Here is a 25,198-nt window from a genome sequence, read left to right as displayed (position 1 = left end):
TTTACTGTTAAAGATTTTATTCCACAACTGCAAACGCGTGTTCCTCCAAAGTTCCCATCCAGCTCAGCCGCTGGTCTGCTTAGCTTGGAGTCGCTTGTCTCTTTCCTCAGCGATGGTAAGACGGATGCCCTTGCCACGGGGGAGAGAAATCCAGGGCTTGTTACCCTAAAGCACAATTTCAAAACAGAGTTCTATAAATGTCAGGGAATATCATTCCAGCAGTTAACCGAAGGCATATTTAATGTACAAGACCAGATAAGAGCATTATCAAACCACAAATGCTACCCCAGCAACCAAACGAGACAGGTAAAAAACAAACTGATAGAGAACCACAGTATTGCTAAACAGCAGAAAAGATCTTTCTTAACCCGAACAGAATGGAGTTGGGCAGCTGCAAGCACACAGACTACGAAGGGTGAACGGCAGAGGCTAGGGCAAGCAGATGGACAATAAAGGGTGGATGATGGGACGGGGGGGGGGGGGGGTGAGGCAAGCACACGGACATTGGAGGATGGAACACAGGGGCAGAGAACCACACAAAGGAGACTGCTGGAAAACACATGTAGACACGGAGTGCTAGAGATAAAAAAAAAAATGCATCTGAAAAAGCGAGCAATGGAAGGTCATAAGAATTAGTGCATGCTCCAAAGAAGGCACAACTACGGAAGTTGAATAATAAGAAGCAAGCAAATGAGTGACAATGAAGCTAACCAATGATAAGCAATGTCAGCCTCTAAACCCACTGTAACATAACAAAATGTCTCGCCTGAATTCAGTTGCCATAAGACCACTGTCTGACCAGAATGCAGTGCAATTATGCAGTTTAAAGGACAGGTAGGAAGGAACCACGGATAGATGACTAACACCACAGTCTAATATTTAGATCTAGCCCACTTTTGAACGATCAGGTGCATGAGTTTTAACATATCAGTACAAATTACACATTTTATTAATGGGGCTTGACATAAAACCTCTGTTTCCATGTGAGTCTCTACAATATTAAATTGCTACGAAACGAGAGCTGGGCGAACACAGAATGAAAAAGCAGTAGAGGTACAGTATTTAATATGCAATCAAATTCGCATTTTTTTTGACAGATGGTGTAAGAAAAACACATTTTTAGGGGGAAGAAGTTATCAGAAAAATAAAGGATGAGGGTAGTCCATGGTGGGGTTGTCAGGGCACAGTAGAAAAAGGATAGTCTGACTAAGGAGAATTTGTTGCGATGTTCGTTCACTTGTTACGATCACCCATCTGAGCTAAGATAAAGTTCTCAAAAGACTTGGAAGTGGACTAATTAGATTCAACAGTGCAAAGTGCTTTCAAGTTCAAAGGGAAAATGTACTTATCACATGCATTTAATACAACCAACTTTTGGTTGCTGGATTAGGGCCCACGCAAAGCAGCTACTATGAAATTAATTTTTACTTACCTTGCCAATCACAAAAATGTTTGAAAGTCTGGTGGCAAAGGTGTTGCCATTAGTATCCTTCACGTGAACAACATCGAATGAGCCAGGATGCCTCTCTCGGTTGGTGATGATGCCAATTCGCCCCAAGTTAGCACCACCAATCACCATACACAGGTTACCTAAAAAACACAAAATATTTAAGATTACTGTATACCAACACATTTAACGGGGGTGGGGGGGGTCAATGGACTTTACTAAATCAACATCTTAATATTTTTGGTGCTGAAGACTATAAAAACAAGCATAGGCATAGCCAATAGGTCTCGCCTTTAGGACCTTGTAAGTGTTTAGCCATGCAGCACATTATCCTAGGTGCTACAACATCAGCTGTTACTTCGCATGCCACTGGTGAATGGCCACACACCCAAGGTCAGGCTTTTGTGCTACTTAATGAACAATGGAAAAGCAATTCATGCCCAGATAGGGCAAGTCTGCAACCTAAAGGAATTTAAACGATGAATTAAAATAATGTTATTCAAATAATTCCTTCACTAACGGCACCAATCGGTGATGCAATAAAAACAAACAGTTATTGAATAATGGCAGTAGTGACGTGATGCATGTTACTTGATTAATTTTTACATCTTTCTGAAATGTGCAAGTAAATGCAGGATGATTTTCGTCTTATTCTTTGCAGTTTCAACATGCTTACTCTAATTTTGCATTGTGTTTAATAGTGGTTATTCACCAGGTTTTACCGTGTGCAGTGCCTAGACCGAGTCGTAACAGCGCGCTTTTCAACGCATAGTGTTCCATGGAAGAGACCATAATGAATTAATCAGACTACTGAATACGTCACAAAACCATAAGTAAAAGAAAATGGTCTGATAATCATCAACTACCTTCCGTAGAAAGCCTAGAGTACATAATATGGTAGTGGGGCACTCGAAAACAGAGTCATTTGATGTCGGTCTTTGTAAAGCAACCCGGATAGGTTTAGACTAATTTTTGAGACACTGCTGGTAGCCCATTTCATGAGTGGATTATGTGTTAAAAAAAATTTACTGCAACATAAAATCACATTAAATGCGTGCGTCAATCTATGCAAGTAACAGTTGTGTGGGTGAAGTCACGGGGCTTAACTATAGCAATCACATAAATTAAGTGGATACATGAACTTGTTCTCAGGATAAATAAGCAACAACTATGGCTCTGTTGTATAGAATATTGAAAATGCTTCAGTTCTGAAATGAGACTGAAAGAACTACAAGGAGTGTCTTTGAAGTTACCTCAAAGGCAGTGAAGGGTGGCGCTGCTGCAGAGTTGAGATTTGTTTTTCACCCTAAGGGTGAGGGCACAAACGGTGAGCCCGATAGGGACCAGTCTCAGTACCCGCTTTTTAGAACTGCCAGTGCTGAGCACTGGCAGGATCTGGCCCACTTAAAGCCCTGGGTAAAGCTATAGTCTTTGGAGTAATTTGTACTGTCTCCAACTTTAGCAAACTGTTTGATCTTGGGCAAATCATACTCTCCCTCTGCCTCGGTCCACTAATGTGACAATATGCAAGCTGTAAACACGTGACAATGAAGTGATGCAGGGTCTGTAGAAAGGTTGAACAGTGAAGAGATGCCACTACTGGTTAGACGGGACAATGAATAAATGCTGCAAATGTGGAGGGAAGGGCAGAGTGAAGAGATGTAGAGGCTACAGAGCGGTTTGACAGTGATAAGATGCAGGAGCAGTGGAGAAATGAGGGGTATTTCAAGTGATGCTGGGACTGCCGAGGGACAGGGCAGTGAAGGGATGCAGAAACTGAAGACATGGAGGCAGTTAAGAGTTGTAGAGGATGTTGCAAAATAGGACAATTAAGACATATAGGGGCTGTGGCGAGCTGGGGCACTGAAAAGGTAATGAGACTATACAGAGATGAGTCAGTGAAGAGGTACATTGTGTTTGCAGAGAGAAATTAGTGAGATGCTGGGTTTGTAGAGCAGTGTTTAAGTGTAGAGAAGTAGGGGTAGGAGAATGAAAATAACGGCATTACTGTCCTTTAAAGTTGCTTTGGAGTTTTGTGCACTGAAGAGGTGATGCTTTGTAATGTTTTCATGTTTGATTTCAGACACTGAAGTTCTCCTTAACAGGTTACTTCCCCCCTCCCCCAATCAAAAATTGCAGAAGCATAAACAGTCATGCCCTGTCCTGAACACACATCCATTAAATAAACTCACCTAGCCATGTTGAGGTGACCCAGATCACAGTGCGCACCACACAGGGGTCAAATATTGCATGAATATACTCTTAGGGAATGCAAGATGGAACAAAACAAGAAATGTGTACAGGAACTGCATGGATGACAAGGGTTACATTAACGCGTTTTATCGTCGCGGTTAAGAAATCGCATTTGTTTTTAACTGTAGAGTTAAGAGTTTGAATAGAGAGGCTGATATGGAGCAGTTTTAAAATGACTGCCAGCTCCGAGACCCGGAGGGACCCGAGCGACTGAAAGCACAGCTCTCATGGAATCTGGCTGCAAGAACAGTTAATAAAGCACCTTCTTTATTCTCGCTGCTCACCACATGCTGAGATCCTGCGCATGCTCTGTGCAAGCTAACAGCCCTAGCCAGTGAATTAGCACTACTGTGTGGCTTAAGGTGTTTCCGTTCCTACACAGCGGGCTGATGCCTGGCATGTGGAGCTCAAGGCGGCAGAGGGGGAGGGGGAGGGGCAAACATTGAGATACTCAGAAAAAATTGCACACGGATCTGAGGGTCCCTAACCCAGGTGGGGGAGGGGCACATTCAGCCTCAGTCAATGAGGCATATCTCAGATATGCGAGGCTAAAGGCCTCACAACAATTTTTTTTTGGGGGGGGAGGGAGCACCATTTTACGTTCCACCACTCAGTGGAACTTGGTCTGCTCTCCAAATAATCCCACATGGTGATGATAGGAAACTAGCAGCACACAGTGGTGCAGCAAAGAAACTTTACTGCCACGTCTTGCCGCCTCACAAGTGTGACTTCCTGTCTGTATATGGATAGTCACGTCATACCTCCGCAGCCAGCCCGGAGTGAGTCTCCTCAAGACCTATGAATAATCAGTATGCATGCAGCCAGGCAGCTGAGCCCCCAGGCCGGCGCAACCCCCTGACATTGATCTGATTTACAAGCGTGTACCATACAGCACAGCACTGCAGTGCAGTCTACAGTGAGTGCGCTTTGCCCGACTACGAAGCACAATAAAGTGATCTACTTCAAAATACGTGAGTTTGTGCTTCATATTCACAACATATTTTGGCGACGATTTGCCGGCTCAGGGACGAGGTTGAGGTCGCAGCGTGAACTTCATTTGCCCGAGATCGCAATCAGGATGAAAAGTAAAGAAGAGTGGCGAGAGACGGTTGACAACCACGTAAGATTTAGGAGAGGGTCTGCGTCTTCGTGGTAAGTCGAACAAAGTGCAGAGCATCGGATAATTTAAGCTCAAAGTAATGCGCGTAATACAGCATGAGGAAGGTGAAAATCTGTGGAAGTGAGGCAGGGATGCGACAAGCAAAAGCTTCGGTGAGGCAGTTTGATTTATTTTAACTGCAGCTCATTGTGCATCGAGACGAGTAAAAGGAATTAAGAATTTGATATTGACCTATGTAAAAAGCCGCAGTGGTGCAGTTCAGAATTGATAATCGATGCGGATAGAGCGAAGCATTGAAGCTGTAGCGCAGACTGAAATAAGGCGAGTGCGCGTATAGCCACTCAAAAGGTACGTTTTTCCAACATTTACAAAATAGAATGCTAGAGTAGACAACTCCACCAGATCAAATAGAGTAACACATGAACGCCTATTAGCCATCTAACTAAGGCAAAATATATCTCGGGTAACCCGTGTGTCCATAATAGTCACAACACTGGAGATTCAGTTGTCGCTAATGTTCCTGGGAAGAGGTCTTGGCAGAGACAATGACTCAAATGCCATCCTTTTAAGCCCCTTTGCAGGTACTCTGACCTGAGCATAGAATGTCCCGGTGTATACCAGGACCAACTCTTGGACCATGTGATACATCGCGTGCATCACAACATTGTATTTAGCATACCTTACACGCATCAACTGAATGCAGGGCATCTAACCATCAGCTTCCCATTATGCATGTGACGTCAGGAACGTGTATGACGTCTTGAACGTGCTTGCTCACAGGACCCAGCGCCTTGCCTGCTTTATGTGACTGCATGGTTTAGAGCGCACACATTTAACTCTTAATTTCTCTGTTATTGAATGAGCTGGGCATGAGCTGCTGAAAAAGCACAACTCATACATCAACGCCTTCTCAGGGGTAGCAAGCACTATATAAACGCGATTACAATATGTCAGCAACCACAGCTCACGGTTTCCGATCAGTCCCGCCATCTCTACTACAATTAGAGAAATTCGGAGTTAAGCTTTAGACTGCGAGACCTCAGCGAGCGCACACGTTCATGAGGTAGCTGCTACAGTAGGTTCACACATTAAGTCACAACTGCGTTATGAAAAATCAGCGGTTCCAGTAGGGGGTTTGACTCCAATGTAGCCAAAAGATATAGCGCCCAAGGAGGAAAATGCTTTGAGGGTGGTGCTAAAAATGCCATATCGCAATGTAGTTAATGGCTCTAAAATTAGGCAACAGTCTGAAGCGACGCGTTGTATTGTGCCGAGGTGCGTCGCCTAGAACTGGCGGTGGAATGATGCAACACCATGTGTTTAGCAATACCCACTCGTGTATACAAAAGAACACGACTGCTTATGCCCTAATTTAAGATGCAGTTTCTGGTGCACAGGACAGAATGTCCAATATTCATGCTAATGATTCACACGCAACCGGGTCTTAATTAGCACACTTCAGTGTGTTTTATAATGCAAGAAAGGGTGTACCATAATTAAAAGCAGAGAGTGACATCTATTTAGGAGACAGTGTTAACGCAAGATGGTAATTAATATATTAAACATTTATGCCGTAATAGAGAACAGTCTGTAAGAATTCATAAATGCATCCGTTTGGTATACAAATAGGCGTGCACATTTAAGTGTAAATTAGAGATGTGCGCTGCGGATTAGGGTGCACAGAAATATAAAGAAAAGTAGGGAATGTTGTAGTGGACATTTCAACTACTCAATCAGCAAGGCAAAATCTGAGAACTTGAAGCGGTTTTAAGATTACAGTACTGGACTGTGCTAAAAATGAATAAAGGGACAATTATTGTTTTGGTAAGCACGAATCTTTTAACTGTTTTTAAACCATCTCTTTGACTCCTTCAAGTTCTGAATAATATTTGAGCGAGTGGTGCGCGTGCGAGAGAGGGGGAGCAGGAGGTGAGCCCGGGAGTGGTGCGTGCGCAGTCTGCTCATTTTCAAGCACTGCACTCGTGCTTGTGGCGCGCTGCTGCACGCTCCCGCAAGGTGGATGCCGCCACAAGTACGAGTGTGTGCTTGAAAAGGAGTAGAGTGACGGCTAAAGGCAGCGCATGTGCGCTGCGTAGGCGAGACCTAAAAAAGTACAATCAGAACAATTTCTAGGAGGTCTGCTAAGTCAGATATACATCAATTCAATTTTTCAATTCAATTAAGTAACCAGGTGAAGGAAACCTCATTTTTTATTTGTTCACAAATAAAATCTAGACCCAAATTGGCATGCCAGGGGCATGGTGTAATTTCTTAACTGTTTTAGACCATCCCTTGTTGTATCGGTTTATTACTGTCTTTTCAGGTCATAGCATGTGCTAATATGAGATCAGATTTTTCTTCTTCAGGATAGAGCACAGAAAGCATGTAGAAGGGGAGACTTGCGCTTGGAGCTGCCAGTTCCATGATGACTTCGACTCTTGACCATGGTCTCCCAAGGATCAGAACAGTCCTCCTCCCCTCCATAAAAATCAAGCATTTAGCATATTTTGTCTTCAGCCAATCTCATCACTTGTTAAGCGGTCACCCTTTAAGTTTTGATAATGGATTGACTTTGTATGTTAATTAGGGAAAATACTGCCTACTGGCTATTGAATCGCTGTCTGTTTACCCAATCACCAGTAAGCCCAACCTCACCAACATAAAATGCACATAGTCTACATACCACTGACAACATCTTGCCTGCTAGAAAGGCAACAGATGCAATCCTCGCTCCACTTGTCTGGCACTAACACCTGAATACCTATTCATTGACTTCTACCTTTACCCCTTTTCATTTTCAACTCATGAGATTTTAGAGCTAGACACACTGGCCATACCAACTAGATTTAATATTATTCATGGTAATTTCACACCCAGTGTTCACGATCAGGCTCGGTTACATCTGCTTTGCACAGTATGCTTTAGAGTTCAGCCTATGCCTACCACTAATGCTCAGTCCCAAATGTTTTCTCTTTAAATAAAGCGACGGGATAAATGTTCAGATCCCAGCTCATGGTAGCTCCCAGACTGTTGCAAAACCGCCCACTCTTCTGAGGCCGCTACCACAACATGCATGCGCAAATCACTACAGGACAAAAGAAGTTTGATTTAAAATAAATATACAATGATAGGTCTTGTAAAATGTAACTAAAAACACACCTTACGAAAGTACTTTAAGCCCAATACACTAAGATACAGAGGTGGTTCGACTTCTAGAAGTATTACACAAAAAGCTTCAAAATGAAAAAGTTTGCGCCAGATTTACAATTATAGCATGCTAGATTATGAAAATTAGTTGACACATGAATAAAACCTCTGCACCTTGTGTAAATAAGAGCTTCAGAGCGGTATTGGCAAAAAAGTAACAGTGTGTAAGGCAAATGGTGAAATATTAAAAGTGGCATCCTATTGGAGGAAAATGGACTGGGGAGGAGTGTCCCAACAACCCTAACTTAATGGTAAGGTTCCAATGGGTCTGTGTGACGACCAAGGCGGCCCACAGCTGCATGGAAAGGCAACAAACTGGATTGCATATCATTCTATTCTGTGAGTGGAAAAGGATCCAAGTCACAAGAGGCTTGAGTGAGGGGGGGGACAAAGGCACACAAATGACAAGTGAGAAAAGTCTGAGACAGGACAGCTTGGAAAGGAGAAGTTAATGTGTGAGGTAACCAAAGGACAATGGGGGTTAGAGGGGACAGGGGTACAGCACTGACATGAAAGTGGAACAAGGTACAAGACAGACGAGAGCTAGACATCAGTAGGATGAAAGTAGCAAGTAAAATGGGGTCGATACTAGAGGGGAGCAGGTCACAGGAATAGGGTAACAGCTGGGCCCACTTACCAAGCAAACAGTCTTGTATATCGGGAAAACATTTGTAGACGTACGCAAAAAAAACAGCACCCTCATTCTGCGAAGTCTTCTGGGCAGTCAATTAGGAGTAACATGGACAAAGAAATGACGCTAAGGGCCAGCAGGCCGTGAAAATAGGTTTGCTTCAGGCCCTCGTTTTATTTCCAAAGAGAACCTTTGTCTGAAGGACTACTAGCAGGGGTGAATTCTTTAGTTCTATGCAGGCCAAAACGGATATATGCAGGTACGCAGCACTGGTATTTGTATGCTCCAGAGAAGCAGCTCAATATCTGTATCCACCTTTCCAACTAACGTTTTCTTTTACCCCAAAGGAACATCACTCAACACACTCGAGGAGGGAGCAAAGTGCAGAAAGACCACTGCATTTACAATAAACGTTCAGTGAACATCTGCTTATACATTTCAATAGAGCATCCTACTCAGAAAAGGCAGAAGGAAAAAATGCAGATGACAACCGAGCCTTACCAGTGTCAAACTTGATGAAGTCTGTGACTTTGCCAGTTTCCAGATCAATCTGCACGGTGTCATTCACCTTGATGAGAGGGTCAGGGTAGCGGATGGTGCGGGCATCGTGAGTTACCAGATGGGGGATTCCCTTGGTCCCTACAAAGATCTTCCTCACCTTGCACAGTTTGTACTGGGGATGAAAACAACCAAAGGTCATCCACAGGGTTATTGAGTACATGTGCTTTTTAAACAATCAGGCAAATTGTTTGCTCACTAAAGAGTATTCCTATTAGATTCAAAACCTAATATACCCATTACTTTTTTCTTTTCAATACCACCATGATCTGAAATCTATACAGTTTTTGGTACAAACGTTCAAGCAAATAAACAAGGCTCGCCACCATCCAAATAAATCAATCCTACTGTGCTTAGTAGAGCACCAACAAGCTTCAGGCCTCTGACTAGACATAAAACGGGGAAAAGTCAGTCGGGTAAACCTGTATCTTATACTAGCAAGACTACTCCTCAGTAGGTCCCAGAGTACCACACTGACAGCTACCAATGAAACCTGGTCTGTCTATGGATTGCGATGTTGAACCACCACAAGACAAGCCAACTAAGCAGCTACAGAGCTACCCTATGTGCATCAATCGAAAATAGCAATCTCACATTTCCTTCCCTACAGGCTTCAATACAACTTCCATAGCTCTCCGCCTATAATCTGGTCTCTTAGACTAGTTTCTCCCGTCCAGCTGCACTGCCCCAAGGACATATCCTTTCCCTTGGCCTCTTTGTCCTGCCTTCACAGATCACAGCTGCAGCATTAACTTAGAGGTTATCACTCCGTTGAATGGTATGTTTTTTCAACCCCCTTTGCTTCCAAGCCGACCAGCAGGATGCAAAAAGATCCGTTCTTTTCACTTGCTTTTCCTTTGGTCTCTTCCTCATTCCTTTCGGTTTTCCCCAATCTCTCACGGGCCTTCCTTGGCGTTTCTATCCACACCATACCTAATCTATGTGCATCTCCAACCATACTGAAGTGCAACCAATCACAAACACCTAACAATTACAACAAACCGGGCTAGGAACATGCACGGCAGGAGGAAAAGAATTTGCATTGGGAGAGCCATAAAGTTCTCCACACCTTTTAAGAGCTCAACTTCTCACTATGGTGCTGTATCCAAACTATACGTGTTTTATCGCCGTAGGGGCCTTTCGATTCTGTGAACGGGGAATTCTTTGAGCAATTTTGGAAGCAGACAAGGCAAGACACTGAACGTCAAGTACTTAAGTCTACTGTCCAGCACAGACTGCAAAGGACTCCAAGCTTCATGCATCGATCCACACCAATACCTCTCACAATTATAAAATCAGTAACTGACGACACCTAAAAGTAACTTAGCAGATAAACTTTGCACCCACAAACCAGACCACTTTCAGACACTACATGTATTTCAGATTCGTCACTGTTAACTCACTGGTAAAAAAAAAAAAAAAACTCCCCTATAGTAAGCTTCCTTCATTTCTCACCTTAAAAACGCACAGCATTGAGTGACATTATAGCAAACCACTTGAACAATAAAGTTTAGAGGCTGATTGCACAGCCTGCAATCAGCTAAAATGCCAAAACACCTACCAAAGCGCATGACAGACCATATGTCTCAGCTAACTTAACCACGGCCGTTTACCATCCGAAGTATAAACTAAAAATAAGGAAATATTTAGAGTTCAGCTGATAACCGACGTGTAGCATACTTTGCAGTATCACGTGTCCAACATTTGCTTGAGCACAATAGAAACACGGCGGAAATCAAAGTAAAGTTGGAAGCACAATAAGAAAAGATCATGAATGCTGGTTTGAAAATCCAGACGAACTTTCATCTTCTATGGTGTAGCAGGGTAGTTTCCAAGAAGTTTTATATAATTATTCTATGTGTATTCTGTATCTATAAAAACATTTAAAGACCCATAAAAGAGAACCAAGTAACAAGCAGAAAAGAGTTTACAAATTTTAAAATGGAATGTCAGCATGAGCACGCAGTAAAAGGGGAAGAAAATTGAGACGCCGCACTTTACATTTCAATATTAACTGTACTCACCTTAGCTTCCTCAGCTGTAATACGGTGAACTGCAAAACGCCCCTTGGTGTCATATACTAGACGAAAGTGCTCTCCAGTCTTCTCTATGCTAATGACATCTGAGAAGCAATGGGAAAGACAGAACAATCAAGCCATTGAACTATAAAACACAATAATGCGATTCTAAACCATTTTTTATTAAACAGTTGTGGTGAAATGGGGTGTATTATATGGTGTGGTTGGGAGACCTCGCCATGTAATACACTACCAAGCCCTTTAGGACTTATGAAGTTTCATTTTGTTTGAGCAGTCAGACTTACACAAAGGAACAAGCGTAAAGCATTTAAAGAGCACCAGAATGATTGAAAGAGAAATACAGGAGACATCCAACAACAATTTATAAAAATCTGTTAAGATTTTTTATATAATTTGATACACAGAAAAAGAGGCACTGTTGCCTGGGAAGGGGGTTCCAGCGATAAAGAATTTGTAAGGTATAGTAAATCAACACTTTACGTAACCGTGAAAAAGCACTGGCAAATTAAAAAAAATTGCCACTTGGAAACTTTAAGAAACACAATGGTAAGCATCAATGCAGCTAGAGTTACTTTAGACAACCAACTTTGGCAGGGAGCCAAGCCAGGTGGGACCAGCCATGGTCCACAGAAAGTTACATCGTCCAGAAAAGCAGCCTTCAGTTCCGTTCCAACATCAGTGGCTCCTTGCCATTGACGTATATGGAGTGGTCCTCATGCAAGGGATACAGAATGCTGAAGATGCGCTGCAGTAGATAGGGGTTTTCCTGGGGCTACTTCTCGGACCATGGTCTTGGTGAGGAGAACCTGGCCAAAGGGGTTGATGTCCCTCAAAGTCCTCTCAAGCTTGGCAGAAGTCCAGTCGCCCAGTACAGCGGTTTTTAGGTCGAGCCTGTAGCAGCGCGCAAGCACTGCTCTGGCAAGACTTTGTAAGGGGTTTTGAAAAGCTCACCACACACTTGTGCGGTTTGGTTTTCGTCCCAGGCTATTGGCTTTTGCGTGCGTCCTTCTAAGAAAGTCAGCACGCAATTGGGCAAAGGCAGGCGCATGTCCCGCCTTTGCTCCGCCCACGGTATATTGCTTGCGGTTACCCGCACAGGCCGCATCGTTTTTTAATTATCATGCAGATGCGTGCGAGATAATGCAAAACAGATGTCTCGCTGTGCAACGTGCACCACTCGCGTGCTTGTTAAAGCAGGATACGTTTGACACTGACTTTCCAAATAATTTACCCAGACTAATTTTATTTTTTTACTGTTTTCAGAAAACACGAAAAACGACTCCTGACACGTTTCTACGTGGTCGTTAAAAGTATAAAAAGAATTGCCATTAGGAAAGCAGAAACAAAATAAGGATATTTGTGCCGCAAATAAATGCCAAAAGGTGCGTCCGTTGAAACAAAACCACCACGCAAGGGTGATCAAATCTCATGACATATTGAGTACTCCCCTATTGCAGTACGCCGTGCATATTTACAAAGTAAACTCCATTTTACAAGGTCTCCCTTGTTATAAATCTATTTCCACGGGTTGGCCCCAGATCCAGCAAGAGTGCAAGTTTGAAAGTACCCCTCAAAACCTGTTGCCCCCTTTCGTGATTATCTTCAATTGGCACCAGAGCGTGCCGCACGCAGGCAGCAATGCAGCTGACAATGGCGATGGTTATCAACTTGAAACAATCTTTATTCAGCTCAAACCTCTGTGGCCGGTTTTATTTTTGCCAGATTGCGACAATACAGCGCTTCGAGCGGGGCCCGTGGTCACGGAGACCGGTGAAAGCCTGGGACAAAAGCCAGAGTAAACACTCACACCCTGAGATGAATTAATGCGGAGCACTCATCTACTCAAATCACTTAATGCGTAACATGGGGCGGGGACGGCCGCGCTGAATACTGCCGATTGCCAGAGTTATGAGAGTGACAGCCCGGGCCCCCTGACGTACCGCCTATTAACGCCGAGCTTTGAAAGAGAAGCACACCCTACAAAAGCAGTCAATCCTGCTTGGCCTTAAAGCCCGGGTTCACATGGATTTGAGTGACAGCCCGCCTCCTCCTGCGCACAATACATCAATCTGTCTCCCCCCACAAGCACCCACGGCCTATTGTGTGAGCTGCAGGTGCCGGTTATGGCACCCATGGCTGCCTCCCACTGGTCCGCCCCTGAGAAACAGGAACTGCAGACAGAGCACTGTGGGAAGATAGCGGTGTGTGTTTTGAGGGCCAGGTGGTAAAAGGTGGTGCGCAAAGGTAGTTTTGTGTCAGATTGTGAGCTACTGCGCTTTAATTCCTTTCACTTTTTAAGACTACGTTAATGCGAGAAAAAAGCAGAGAAAACAAACTTTCTTCTTCTCTTAGTTAGCTTGAACGTCAGTCTTTCTGCGTTTATACTACTAGCAAAACCGCATTCAAAGTTTCAGGGAAGCGAATGTTACTAGTTTACTTTGTAATTCAAGCTATTCTTCATGGTCATAGAACAATATTAAACTTTAATACTTTTTGGCTCTTGGGAAAAGGGGAAGAAGATAATGCAACTAAGTACTATGCATCACTTCCCTCCGATAGCCAACGACTCTGGTTCAAAAGGTTGTAAAAGTTGGTCATACAACTGATATGCTCCTCGTTTTTTCGTTTACTTACTTTGTGTGGAGAAAATATTAACATCGAGATGCAAATATAAAAACGCCCGACATATATGGGTCAACGGAAAATAGAGTAAAATATGTTAAAAGCTGTCAAAAAGTAGTGATTCCCTCAAAATTTAGAATAGGTGGCAAGACCAAATTTTAATGTCCTGTAATTATAATATAATTACCAGACAGAAAGTTAATATTTGAGATACCAAAGTACACAGTTTCAATGTTCTGTTTTATGGAGTGACCTGCTCGGTGAATGGACATCCTCTAGAGTTAAGCTTTATTTAGCAAGATACTCTGTAAAGTAAAGAAAATGTGCTATCTCAACCTGTAATGTGAAAGTACCTAACCCGCAAGCTATAGTTTTGGATGACTGGGAGTAAAATAGAAACAAGCATTGGCATAGCCAATAGGTCTCGCCTTTGGGACCTTATAAGTGTTTAACCATGCAACACTTGATGTTGTCTCACCAAGGATATTGTGCTGGATAACTAAACACTTATAAGGTCCCAAAGGCGAGACCTATTGGCTATGCCAATGCTGGTCTTGTTTTGGTGGCAACTTTCCTTCTGAGCAGCCTAGATGCACTCCGACAATTCTCCCAGGCCTAGCAGACTCTGGAGCATCAGGTCTTGGTCCCTTGGGCTGTGGAGCAGCGATTTGTGAATCAGGATGACCAACTCGGCCCAGCAGGCTTCTTCGGCTGTTGTGACCCCCGAACAGGTCAGCCAACTGACCCCCTGTAGTCTCTTGCTTCGACTGGGGTCAGGAGTCTCCTCCTCAAGCAGGACGCCGCAGGCACCTTTTCTAGCCACCAGGTACACTCCACATCGGTGCAGCCGCTCTTTGCTGGGTCCTTGCTGCAGCATGGCAGTCCCTCAGTCCTCTTCTCCAGTGCAACAAGATCAGAGTTCTGGGTGCCATGGGTACCCTTTTTTATGCCAAGTAAATGCCCCCAGGGAAGGTCGCGGTCACTAGCAAATGGGCTACCAGGTTGCCTCCCTGCTGAGGGCTACTTCCTGTGAAGTGTGGCAAATAGCTACCCAAGAAAGCTCCATGCAAGGGAACAGTAACACCGCTCTCTCACAACCCCCCCCCCCCCCAACACAGGCTTCAATTGTGTCCTTTCCCGGGAGTCATTTACACATCTACTCAGAAGAGCAGTAAGTGGTCTCGGGCAACAGACCCCATGTGCAATTGTGAACGGGCACAGCAGACTTTGGGGAACCAAGTGGCAACTACGTAAAAATTACACACAGCAACGAGTTACATTACTTTTGGCTTGGACATCAAGACGGGCTTGATGCAATGATATTTGAAAGCTTACAGTAACAACTTAAGTAGCTCCTGTCAGCAGTTAGCAAGGCTGAGGCGTCAGCTTATAACCCTGCATTAGTCAATGGGGCTACCTGCATTTCCAACAGTAAAAACGACAATGGTGTGTTTTTACTGTTTGAACATGCAAAAGTACATGTTCCACTATCTAATATACAGCACCATGCCTTAGAGCTAGATAGGCCCATCTTAGAAGGATTGGACTTTGTCATTGCTTTAAATGGCAAAGTCGAATAGGCAAATTAAAACAGAGTGCACTGGCAGTGAGATTAGCAGGCCTCAGTGCATTCAAGAGGTGAAAAACCAGCAGCATCAGTCCAAAACTTTATTGGGGGGAGGGGAGGACCATACAAAAGAAGCATTCCCTTACAACAGGTGAAAAACCAGCAGCATCAGTCCAAAACTTTTTTTTGGGGGGGGGGGGGGGGGGGGGCATACAAAAGAAGCATTCCCATACAACATTCATCAACCACCCTACTCTCTAGACCTCAATCATAGTGCAACAAGATGCCCACCAGTGTAATGTCTAACCAAATGTTAGAAGCATACTGTCCAAATGACAACTAACCGTAACTATGCTGCCCACTAGGCTAGACAATACTTTGTGTCTGCTGGTTTATTGGAAGTAAGAAATCTTGGAATTACCATGGACTCCAAGCTATCACTAAATACACAAGTGGACAAGTGAGCAAGATCAAGCTTCATTACTATGAAAACTCTGCGGCGCAACTTCCCCCACCTAGGATTTCCACACAAGGTCCAAGCTACTCTCTCTTGTACTGTAGTAACTTGATTATGCCTATGACCTCTACCAACAATCATCTTTATCAACTATAAAACGACTACAACAAATTCAGAACTCTGCTGCAAGACTACTCCTACATGTAAAGCCACAAGCCCACATGTCCCCTGCCTTGAGGGCACAACATTTCCAATCATTGCCAGAATATCCACAAGCTGCTTTGTATCATGAACAAAGCAATACATGGATCTGGACTACTTGTTTTTATCAGGAATAAAATCAAATGCATACAACAAAGGAACATCCACTTAAAACCCCAGCATACGTGAAAAAAACATGGGTGGTACATCTCTCTCTAGTCAAGCAGCCAAACTATGGAATTCATTACCCCAAACACAGGATCACCGGATAACTCTTATCTTCAGAAGACTACTCAAGAGTTGTCTCTTTCCTCTGTCCATTCACCCTATTCCCCACAGCCACATCATCAATAAACTCACATGTTTGCACTAAACTGGATTAAGATATCAAGCTCCCAGTGGGCCTCCCTCATTTTTTTTCTTCACTAGACATGGTCTTAAACTTTGCTACAAGAACACTATGCAACACTTCCCAAGCACACCCCCATTTCTCCCCATCCCCAAAAGGCTTGAGGTCTACAAAATCAGACCACTATAAGGATTTACACATTTAAAATTACTCTAATCTTTAAATACAAGCCCTTAATAAAAAATAAAAACTTCTGGCGCTGAAATCTGTCATTCCGTATTCAGAGGGTACGCTCATTGTACAAATGTAGTTTTCAGGATTTTTCTGGTTGTACGTGCATCTATGATTGCTGTTATGAGCATATTTCATTAGTCTGCTGCGTATACTTTCAAACTGCGTCAATTACCACAGTCTAAACGAAACCTTCTAGATTAGCCAACCTCTCGCCAAGCAAACTAAGTGCCAGCAACATTTTAACTTTATAAAATACATCTGAAATGCTAAGAAAATAAAGCATAAGGCCTAAGACACAACCCCGTATACATAGCAGTGTTAGATAAGATGAACACCTGCAACCTACACAGCGAGAGGGGAGACCCTGTGCTAGCTTTGTGATTTAAATCATGTATTAGCATGTTTTTGTTATCACACATTGTAACTTCTACAAACCTAACCCCAAAACCTCATTGTCAGAAGACTCCCCCAACCACAGAGCCAACTTCCAAAGATGATTGAGAAATGTCGCCGGCTGGATGAAGGACAACTGTCTCAAACTCATCTTCCTCATCTTTGGGAACACCTCCTCGCCCTGGTATGACACTCCAACAGAACACGCCTGTAACCTCAGCATCATCCTAGACTGAAAAAGGTCAAAACAGTATCAGCTGCCTGCTTTAACAACCTACGCATGCTCCGCAAGATCTTCAGACAGCTCCTAGTCAACACCAGAAGGACCATCACCCATGCCCTCGTCACCAGCAGACGAGACTACGGGAACACTGCGTAGAAACCACCGCTCGCCTCTTGATGAGACTATAGACAACACAAAACTCAGAGGCAAGACTCATCCTTGGTCTCCCCAGAGGGACCCACATCACATCCCACCTCAGAAACCTACACTGACTCCCGATCCAGAAGAGACGCCAGTTCAAGATGCTGACCCATGCATACAAAGCCCTAGACAACAAAGGACCTGAATACATGAACAACCGCCTGACTTTCTATCAGCCGACAAAACACCCAAGATCAGCTTCCCTCTTCCTCGCTGGAACCCCCTGGATCCGCCGAACACACAGCAGTGACACTCCTTGCACCTAACGGCCAAGGCTTAGATCAACCTTCCACTACACCCCAGGACTGCACCTTCGAACCAGCAATACAGGAAAGAACTCAAGATCTGGATGTTCGAATGAACAAACCATCGCACAGCAGCCAGCTTCTCAAGCGCCTCGAGACCCTCACAGGTGATACAACCACGCTATATATATGATTGATTGGAATTGTACAGTGAAGTGATAAAGCGGAGTGATGACAAATCTCGTTGTGGATAAATAGTCAAAGGGTTTGTTTGAGCTTAATTGTCAGCTGCAATACAGTGTTAATGGCTAATGAGTCAGAATAGAAGACTGCCACTGTACCTCCTAAGCCCATAACACATTTTACTGAGGAGTCACCTAGAAGCTAGCCACTTTTGTATTTCAGGGGATTTTAACAGTGTTAAGTTCACACTCACCCATAAACCCAGCTGGGTAAGTGATGTCAGTGCGGACCTTGCCGTCAATTCGGATGAACCGCTGCATGCAAATCTTTTTGACCTCATCTCCCGTTAAGGCATACTTCAGTCGGTTCCTGAGAAAGATAATCAAGGGCAGGCACTCCCTCAATTTGTGGGGACCAGTTGACGGACGGGGAGCCTTAAAAGAAAAATACAATTAACTCTCACTACATAGGGCCGGTACTTTCAAAACGCAACAAATATGTTAATATAGTGAAGGCAGACATGACATTTCTACTGGAAAGCAAGCTTCTTGCAGACATTGATAAAGTGGATCAGACATTCTTAAAGTACAATAAGCTGTTCACGTGACTGCAGTGTGGCTAAATGTGCGTCTTATAGAAGAACCACTGCAGAATGCAGTGCTTGTAAAAGTCCATCTAAAAGTAGAACTGCATAAAACAACGAGTTACTCACAAAGACACCCGTCAGTTTATCAAGCATCCAGTGCTTTGGTGCGGCAACGCGCTTCAAATGCTTCTTGGGTCCTCGAGCCTGAAAGAAACAGGTGCATTAAAAGAAACCATCACAAGTCAGCTTCAAAAACGTCTGCAAAGTTTGATAATGGTTACAATTCATAAATTGCGACAATTAACCAAGAAAAGGCGATCACATTTATTGCAAGCATACATATTCGAGAGAAACTACATCAGTCAGAATTCTAATGCCAAAATGTAATTTATTACAAAAATGAGCCGAATATTCAATGAGACGACCGATCAGAACAAGCTTAGTTATACAATAAGACTACATGCATTGATCTACACTGGAAGCCATTTTCAAGCCAGCAAATACACCTGGCTCCTAACAATTATTTGGACAAGGGACCAACAGGGTTCTACCACATGCAGATCCATTCCCAGGTTTTATAGTGGATAAGAAACACGCATATATTCAAAGTCAACTTGAATTAATAATTGTGTAAGCCAATGGGCTCGAGTGCCATCATATTCCTCTAATTTACTCTTGCACACCTTTCTAACGCAGAAAGGATGCAGCAATTTGCATAGACTCAAGTACAACAATGTTCTACATTAGTAACTTGAAAATACTGTGTCTTGCAAGCAGGAGAGAGCATGAAACCTTGTAAAGGCGAGTACATTAGGCTGAACACATCCTTTTGCCTAATGGGACCATTAGAAATCTACTCAATGTCATCTTCCACAAGGTTCAACAATATCCACCATCCTTGTTAGTCTCGCATCCGTTCATCGTCGATTTACTAAAAGCTATTTCAAACAGGTTAGTTTTGTTTTCAGTCAGTAGAGACCATAATCGCACACATGCACAAAATAACAAAACATCAAGTCAACGTGAATTGAGAACTCTAGGCAGAAGAGGGGCAGGCAGCGGGTGTGTTAATATAAAAACGTGAGCCCTTTAATTATACATATCACTGTTCCAAATGTGATACTAAAATCTTGGAGTTTATTTATAAAGGCATTCTGGATAAGTTGTGTTATTTTACGTGCTCTTATATGCACTTATGAATCAGCTCCGATAGTATTTTTCTACTTGTATTATCATACTGCAGTTAAATGTTTGGAGAACAACTCCAAAAGCATGTAATACAAGCGTATTACAAGAGTACGCTCTTAACTACTCCGAAATTCATCCTGTTTTTAATGGGATGATGCTATGAGAAACCAGGGTATTGACAATTATAAGCACTCACTTCCGGGGGTGTCCAACCAGGGTAAAACCCAAGACGAACAACGAAGAATGTGTGAATAGAGACCAGCACGCTTGGTTATGTCGCTTTCAAGTTGACTCGTGCATGGTGTGATCACGCAATTCGTTTTACACCCTTGCACTCTGGGGCGTTTAGCAAAGCGAAACTGCAGTTCTCAAACAAGAGAAAAAAATAATCAGAAACTGCAATTACATACTGGGCTTTCTGCATTTGCCACTCACTCACATGCACAGAGACAAACAAACTGCTGTCGCCTCAAACATGCTGGCTATGAGCTGCTTGAACCCATGCTCTTCGGCACATCAGTGGCAAGTACGTCCCTCGCAATTTTTGGGCGATTCACTACCCTGAGGCATGCACATTGCGTGCAAGCAGGCGAGAACCACGCCTGACTGAGGAGAAGGCGGCGGAGGAACCCATAACCGGTCTCGATCCGTACTGGTCCCAAAAGCACCCGACAACTGCCATCCAAAGTTCGGACTCTAAAGTCCCTCTCCTCCCAAATATTGCACTAAGATCGGCGGGTGGGGACTCCTCTGCTCGCGCTCGTCAGCCCTGGTCGGTCAAGGGGCAAGCAGCGTCCCTCCAAGGACAGGATGGACTCAGATTAAAACAACGTTTCAGAGCACAAACACAGCGAATCCTTCTCACCATGGCTGCGTCTACAGGGAAAAGGGCCCCCTTCTTCCGGTCCGCTGCTGATAATGCTCCCCGGTCTACGGCAAGCCGGAAAGGACAGACGAGAACTACGTGCGGTGTTTGCAAACACCGACCTCTGGTGGTGGAGGACTGAACTGTTAAGTTGAACGTGAATGCAACTTGTCAAATACACACAAAAAGTCTAATGGAGTACAAACTAATGAACAGGGGTAGTTAACATTAAAAATAAAGGAAAAAATAATAATTTTGCTTTCCAGTGACATTGAATGTGTGGTGATTTCAACCTATCCAATAAATCAGTAATTTCAGAGAATGCATCCTGAACTGAAAATTGGGCAAAATTAAAATACAATTGGTTGTACAGAGGAGCTTGAACCTGGGCATTCACTGTTGTGTGACGCCATCCACCCCCCAGTAACACTAGGCAGAACTGATATGGCTGAAAGACGGCCTACAAAGACATGTATGCAACATTTTCATGGAAAACGGTGCATTTTAAAGCACACTGGGCCAGTAGCAGTGGGCATAACTTATATGGTTAAAAAAAACACTTTGTATTGAATGGGGCTAAATATTATGAAAAGCATGCATTTTAAACCAAACAGTGCCACTAACATTGGTCAGAACTGGATATAGCTCAGAGACAAACAATAGTACAAGAAGTCTCAATCAAGGAACGTTTTGAAAATGAGCTATTTAACACAAAGTTCAAGTTCAAAGTTTAAAAAAATCTTTATTCGTTTGGAGACAAACCATAAAAACACAAATATAAAATACATACAATTTAAAAATGAAATGATTAACATAAGAAATAAACATAACAGCCAGCCTATAATATAACGGAAAGACTTTCATGAGATAAAAAGGTCTTTGTGCATTAAAAAGTGTCTTTGTGTATTAAAACAATCAGGTACAAATAATTTTCCTCTCCCTATGTTAAAATACACATCAATCAATCAATCAGGACATTTGTAAAGCGCACTACTTACCCGTGAGGGTCTCAAGGCGCTGGGGGGGGGGGGGGGGCTGCTACTGCTCGAATAGCCAGGTCTTAAGGAGTCTTCTGAAGGATAGCAGATCCTGGGTCTGCCGTAGGAGGATGGGGAGGGTGTTCCAGGTCTTGGCGGCGAGGTGGGAGGTCGGCTGAGAGGAGCTGGCGTTTGGGGGTGTAAAAGCTGAGTCGTCTGTTGCGGTATGCTGGTCCGGTGTTGTGGAGTGCCTTGTGTGCATGGGTGTGGAGCTTGAAGGTGATCCTCTTTTTGACGAGGAGCCAGTGCAGGTCTCTCAGGTGGGGTGTGATGTGGCTGCGGCGAGGGATGTCGAGGATCAGGCGAGCAGAGGCGTTTTGAATGCGCTGGAGTCGTTTCAGGTGTTTGGCCGAGGCTCCTGCGTAGAGGGCGTTCCGTAGTCCAGCCTGCTGTTGACGAGGGCCTGGGTGACCGTTCTTCTTGTTTCGGTGGGGATCCACCTGTAGATCTTGCGGAGCATGCGGAGGGTGTTGAAACAGGAGGACGAGACGGCGTTGACCTGCTTTGTCATGGAGAGAGTAGAGTCGAGGATGAAACCTAGGTTGCGTGCGTGGTCGGTGGGTGTTGGAGCTGTTCCCAGTGCGGTCGGCCACCAGGAGTCGTCCCAGGCCGAGGGGGTGGAGCCGAGGATGAGGACTTCCGTCTTGTCCGAGTTTAGCTTCAGTCGGCTGTTCTTCATCCACTCAGCGACGGCTTTCATTCCTTCGTGGAGGTTGGTTTTGGCGGTGAGGGGGTCCTTGGTGAGGGAGAGGATCAGCTGGGTGTCGTCGGCGTAGGAGATGATGTTGCGGTCGTGCAGTCGGGCGACGTGGGCGAGCGTTGCCATGTAGATGTTAAACAGTGTTGGGCTGAGGGATGAGCCCTGGGGTACGCTTCAGATGATCTTGGTGGCTTCGGAGCGGAAGGGGGCGAGGCGGACGCTCTGGGTTCTGCCGGAGAGGAAGGAGGTGGTCCAGTCCAGAGCCTTGTCTTGGATTCCAGCATCGTGGAGACGTGTGCGTAGGGTGCGGTGGCAGTGTCGAAGGCGGCAGACAGGTCCAGGAGGATGAGAGCCGCGGTTTCTCCATTGTCCAGCAGGGCCTTGATGTCATCGGTGGTGGCGATGAGGGCAGTTTCGGTGCTGTGGTTGCTGTGGAACCCGGACTGGGATGGGTCCAGGATGCTGTTCTCCTCGAGGTAGCGGGTCAGTTGTCTGTTGACGGTCTTCTCGATGACCTTTCCCGAAAACGGGAGCAGGGAAGTGGGCCAGAAGTTCTTGAGGTACTTGGGGTCAGCCTTGGGTTTCTTGAGTAAGGTGTTGATCACAGCATGCTTCCAGCTCTCCAGGAAGGTCGCTGTCTCGAAGGAGATGCTGATGGCTTTCCGGAAATGGGGCACGATGGTGGTGTGGGCATGGGTCTTACGGAGATCCGAAGTGGATGGTGTTCATGATTTTGATGGTGTCGTCGTCGTTTATGTTGGTCCAGGCGAGCAGGGGGTCAGTGCGGATGGTGGCCGTGGGGACCGAGGTCTCGGTGGTTGTCGGGGCGGTAGTGACATTGAAGCTGTCGTGGATGTTAGCGATCTTGCGATGGAAGGAGATGGCTAGGGAGTCGCACAGGTCTTGCAAAGGTGGGATGTCGTTGGTGTTAACGCTGGGGTTGGAGAGTTCCTTCACGATGTTGGAGAGCTCTTTGCTGTTGTGTGCGTTGTTGTCTAGGCGGTCTTTGAAGAGGCCCTTTTGGCGGATCTGATGAGGTGGTGGTGTCTGCGGGTGGCGTTCTTGTGGGCTACATAGCTGTCCGGTGTCTGTTCACGGTGCCATTTCTTCTCTAGCTTTCGGCAGGTTGGCTTGGAGGCTTGGAGGTCTTCAGTAAACCAGCTGGCTTTCTTGCTGGTGTGTCTGTTGGAGGGTTTCTTGAACAGGGCGAGGGTGTTGGCGCAGTCGTCGATCCATTGTCTGAGGTTGCGGACGGCGGTGTCGGGGTCGGTGGGGTTGGCGGGTGGGTTTCGGGCGAGGGTGGTGGTTAGCTGGTCTTCGGTGACTTTGCTCCAGCAGCGGCAGGGGATCTGTTGGGCGCGGTGGTGCGTGGTAGGTTTCCGGAAGGTGAAATGGATGCAGCGATGGTCGGTCCAGTGGAGTTCGGTGGTGTGGCTGAAGGAGACGTGGGAGCATGCGGAGAAGATGGGGTCAAGCGTGTGACCGGCGGAATGGGTGAGTGTTGTGACAAGTTTTCTGAGTCCGAGGTTGGCAAGGTTATCGATCAAGGTGGTGGAGTTCGTGTCGTTGTTGTTCTCGAGGTGGAAGTTCAGGTCCCCGAGGAGGATGTAGTCTGGGGAGGGAAGGGCGTGTGTACTGACGAAGTCGGAGCTGGAGTCGCTGAACTGTGGTCAGGGTCCGGGGGGTCTGTAGATGAGGGTTCCTCTGAGGGTGGTGTTGGGATCTGTGCGGATATGGAAGTGTAGGTGTTCGGCGGTGCTGAGGGTGTCATCCGTGTTTGTTGAGACTCTGAGAGTGTTCCTGTGGACGATGGCAATTCCTCCTCCTACTCCGTTGATGCGGTCCCTGCGGGTGACCTTGTAGCCATCCGGGACAGCTATGGCGATGTCGGGTGCCAAGGAGGGGTTCATCCAGGTCTCCGTTAGGAAGGCGACGTCTGGGGAGGTAGAGTCAAATAGGTCCCAGAGTTCAATGGTGTGCTTGCGGGAAGAGCGGGTGTTGAGAAGAATGCATCTGAGGTGGTTGCGTTCTTTCCTGGTTGGCTTGGTGAATTGGATGCTGATGAAGCTGCAGTTCCGTCAGGAGAAGGGCCCATGGGTGCGCTTTGGGGCGGCTAGGAAGCAGGTGTGTGATCGTCCGGTGTTGAGTGCGTGGAGGGTGCTGGCATCGTAGTGGTGACGGGCATCGTGGTGGTCACGGGGGCCAGGGCTTCTGGTGCTGGGTGCGGTCCAGGCGCGGACGGGAGCAGACGGGCTTACCTTAGGCGCGCCTGCTGCGCAGTCGCGCAGCGGCTGCCATATGAGGGGAGGTGGGAGGGAGGAGCAGTTGGGAGGCGGGAGTGGGGCGGCGAATGGGTGAACAGGGTGGCAGGCCGCAGGGGGCGCAGCGGCGGTAAAAATGAAGCGGGGAGCGGGCAGGGGGTACAGAAGGCAAGAAAGGGCACAATAATGGGGAAAACGGTCTCAGAAGGAAAGCAAGTATAATAAAAACAACAGAGCGAATACAGTAAAAAACAACAGAGCAATAGGCAGAATACAAGAACACTGAAGACTATGCAGGGGTACGAACCTCAGCGAGCGGCAGCAGCGGGCTCAGGGCAGCGTCACACAGGTGGTGCTGTGCGGCGAGGGGAGCGACCTGCCTGGTAACAGGGTCAAGGGTTGCTCTCTTCACCGTGCAGCGGCCGCCATATGAGGGGAGGTGGGAGGGAGGAGCAGCTGGGAGGCGGGAGTGGGGCGGCGAATGGGTGACCGGGGGGGCCGCAGGGGACACAGCGGCGGGAAAAATGAAGGGGGGAGCGGGCGGGTGGTACAGAAGGCAAGAAAGGGCACAATAATGGGGGAAATGGTCACAGAAGGAAAGCGAGTACAATAAAAACAACAGAGTGAATAC

At 45.6% G+C, this 25,198-nt stretch overlaps 1 protein-coding gene across 1 annotated transcript; it reads right to left on the bottom strand.

Annotated features, from left to right (window-relative positions):
- RPS4X (ribosomal protein S4 X-linked) lies at positions 1–20,596 on the bottom strand. Its single transcript, XM_085630742.1, has 7 exons — positions 20,570–20,596; positions 18,643–18,720; positions 18,184–18,364; positions 11,241–11,338; positions 9,160–9,331; positions 1,433–1,590; positions 1–165 (listed from the first exon to the last, which is right to left on the bottom strand). Exons 1-7 carry the CDS (start codon positions 20,570–20,572, stop codon positions 64–66), a joined length of 792 nt encoding a protein of 263 aa, XP_085486868.1. The 5' UTR covers positions 20,573–20,596; the 3' UTR covers positions 1–63.
- Positions 20,597–25,198: the final 4,602 nt, after the last annotated feature.

This window comes from Triturus cristatus, chromosome 10 (genome assembly GCF_964204655.1).
Source record: "Triturus cristatus chromosome 10, aTriCri1.1, whole genome shotgun sequence".
NCBI classification, from domain to species: domain Eukaryota; kingdom Metazoa; phylum Chordata; class Amphibia; order Caudata; family Salamandridae; genus Triturus; species Triturus cristatus.
This window is presented reverse-complemented; position numbering and strand designations above follow the sequence as displayed.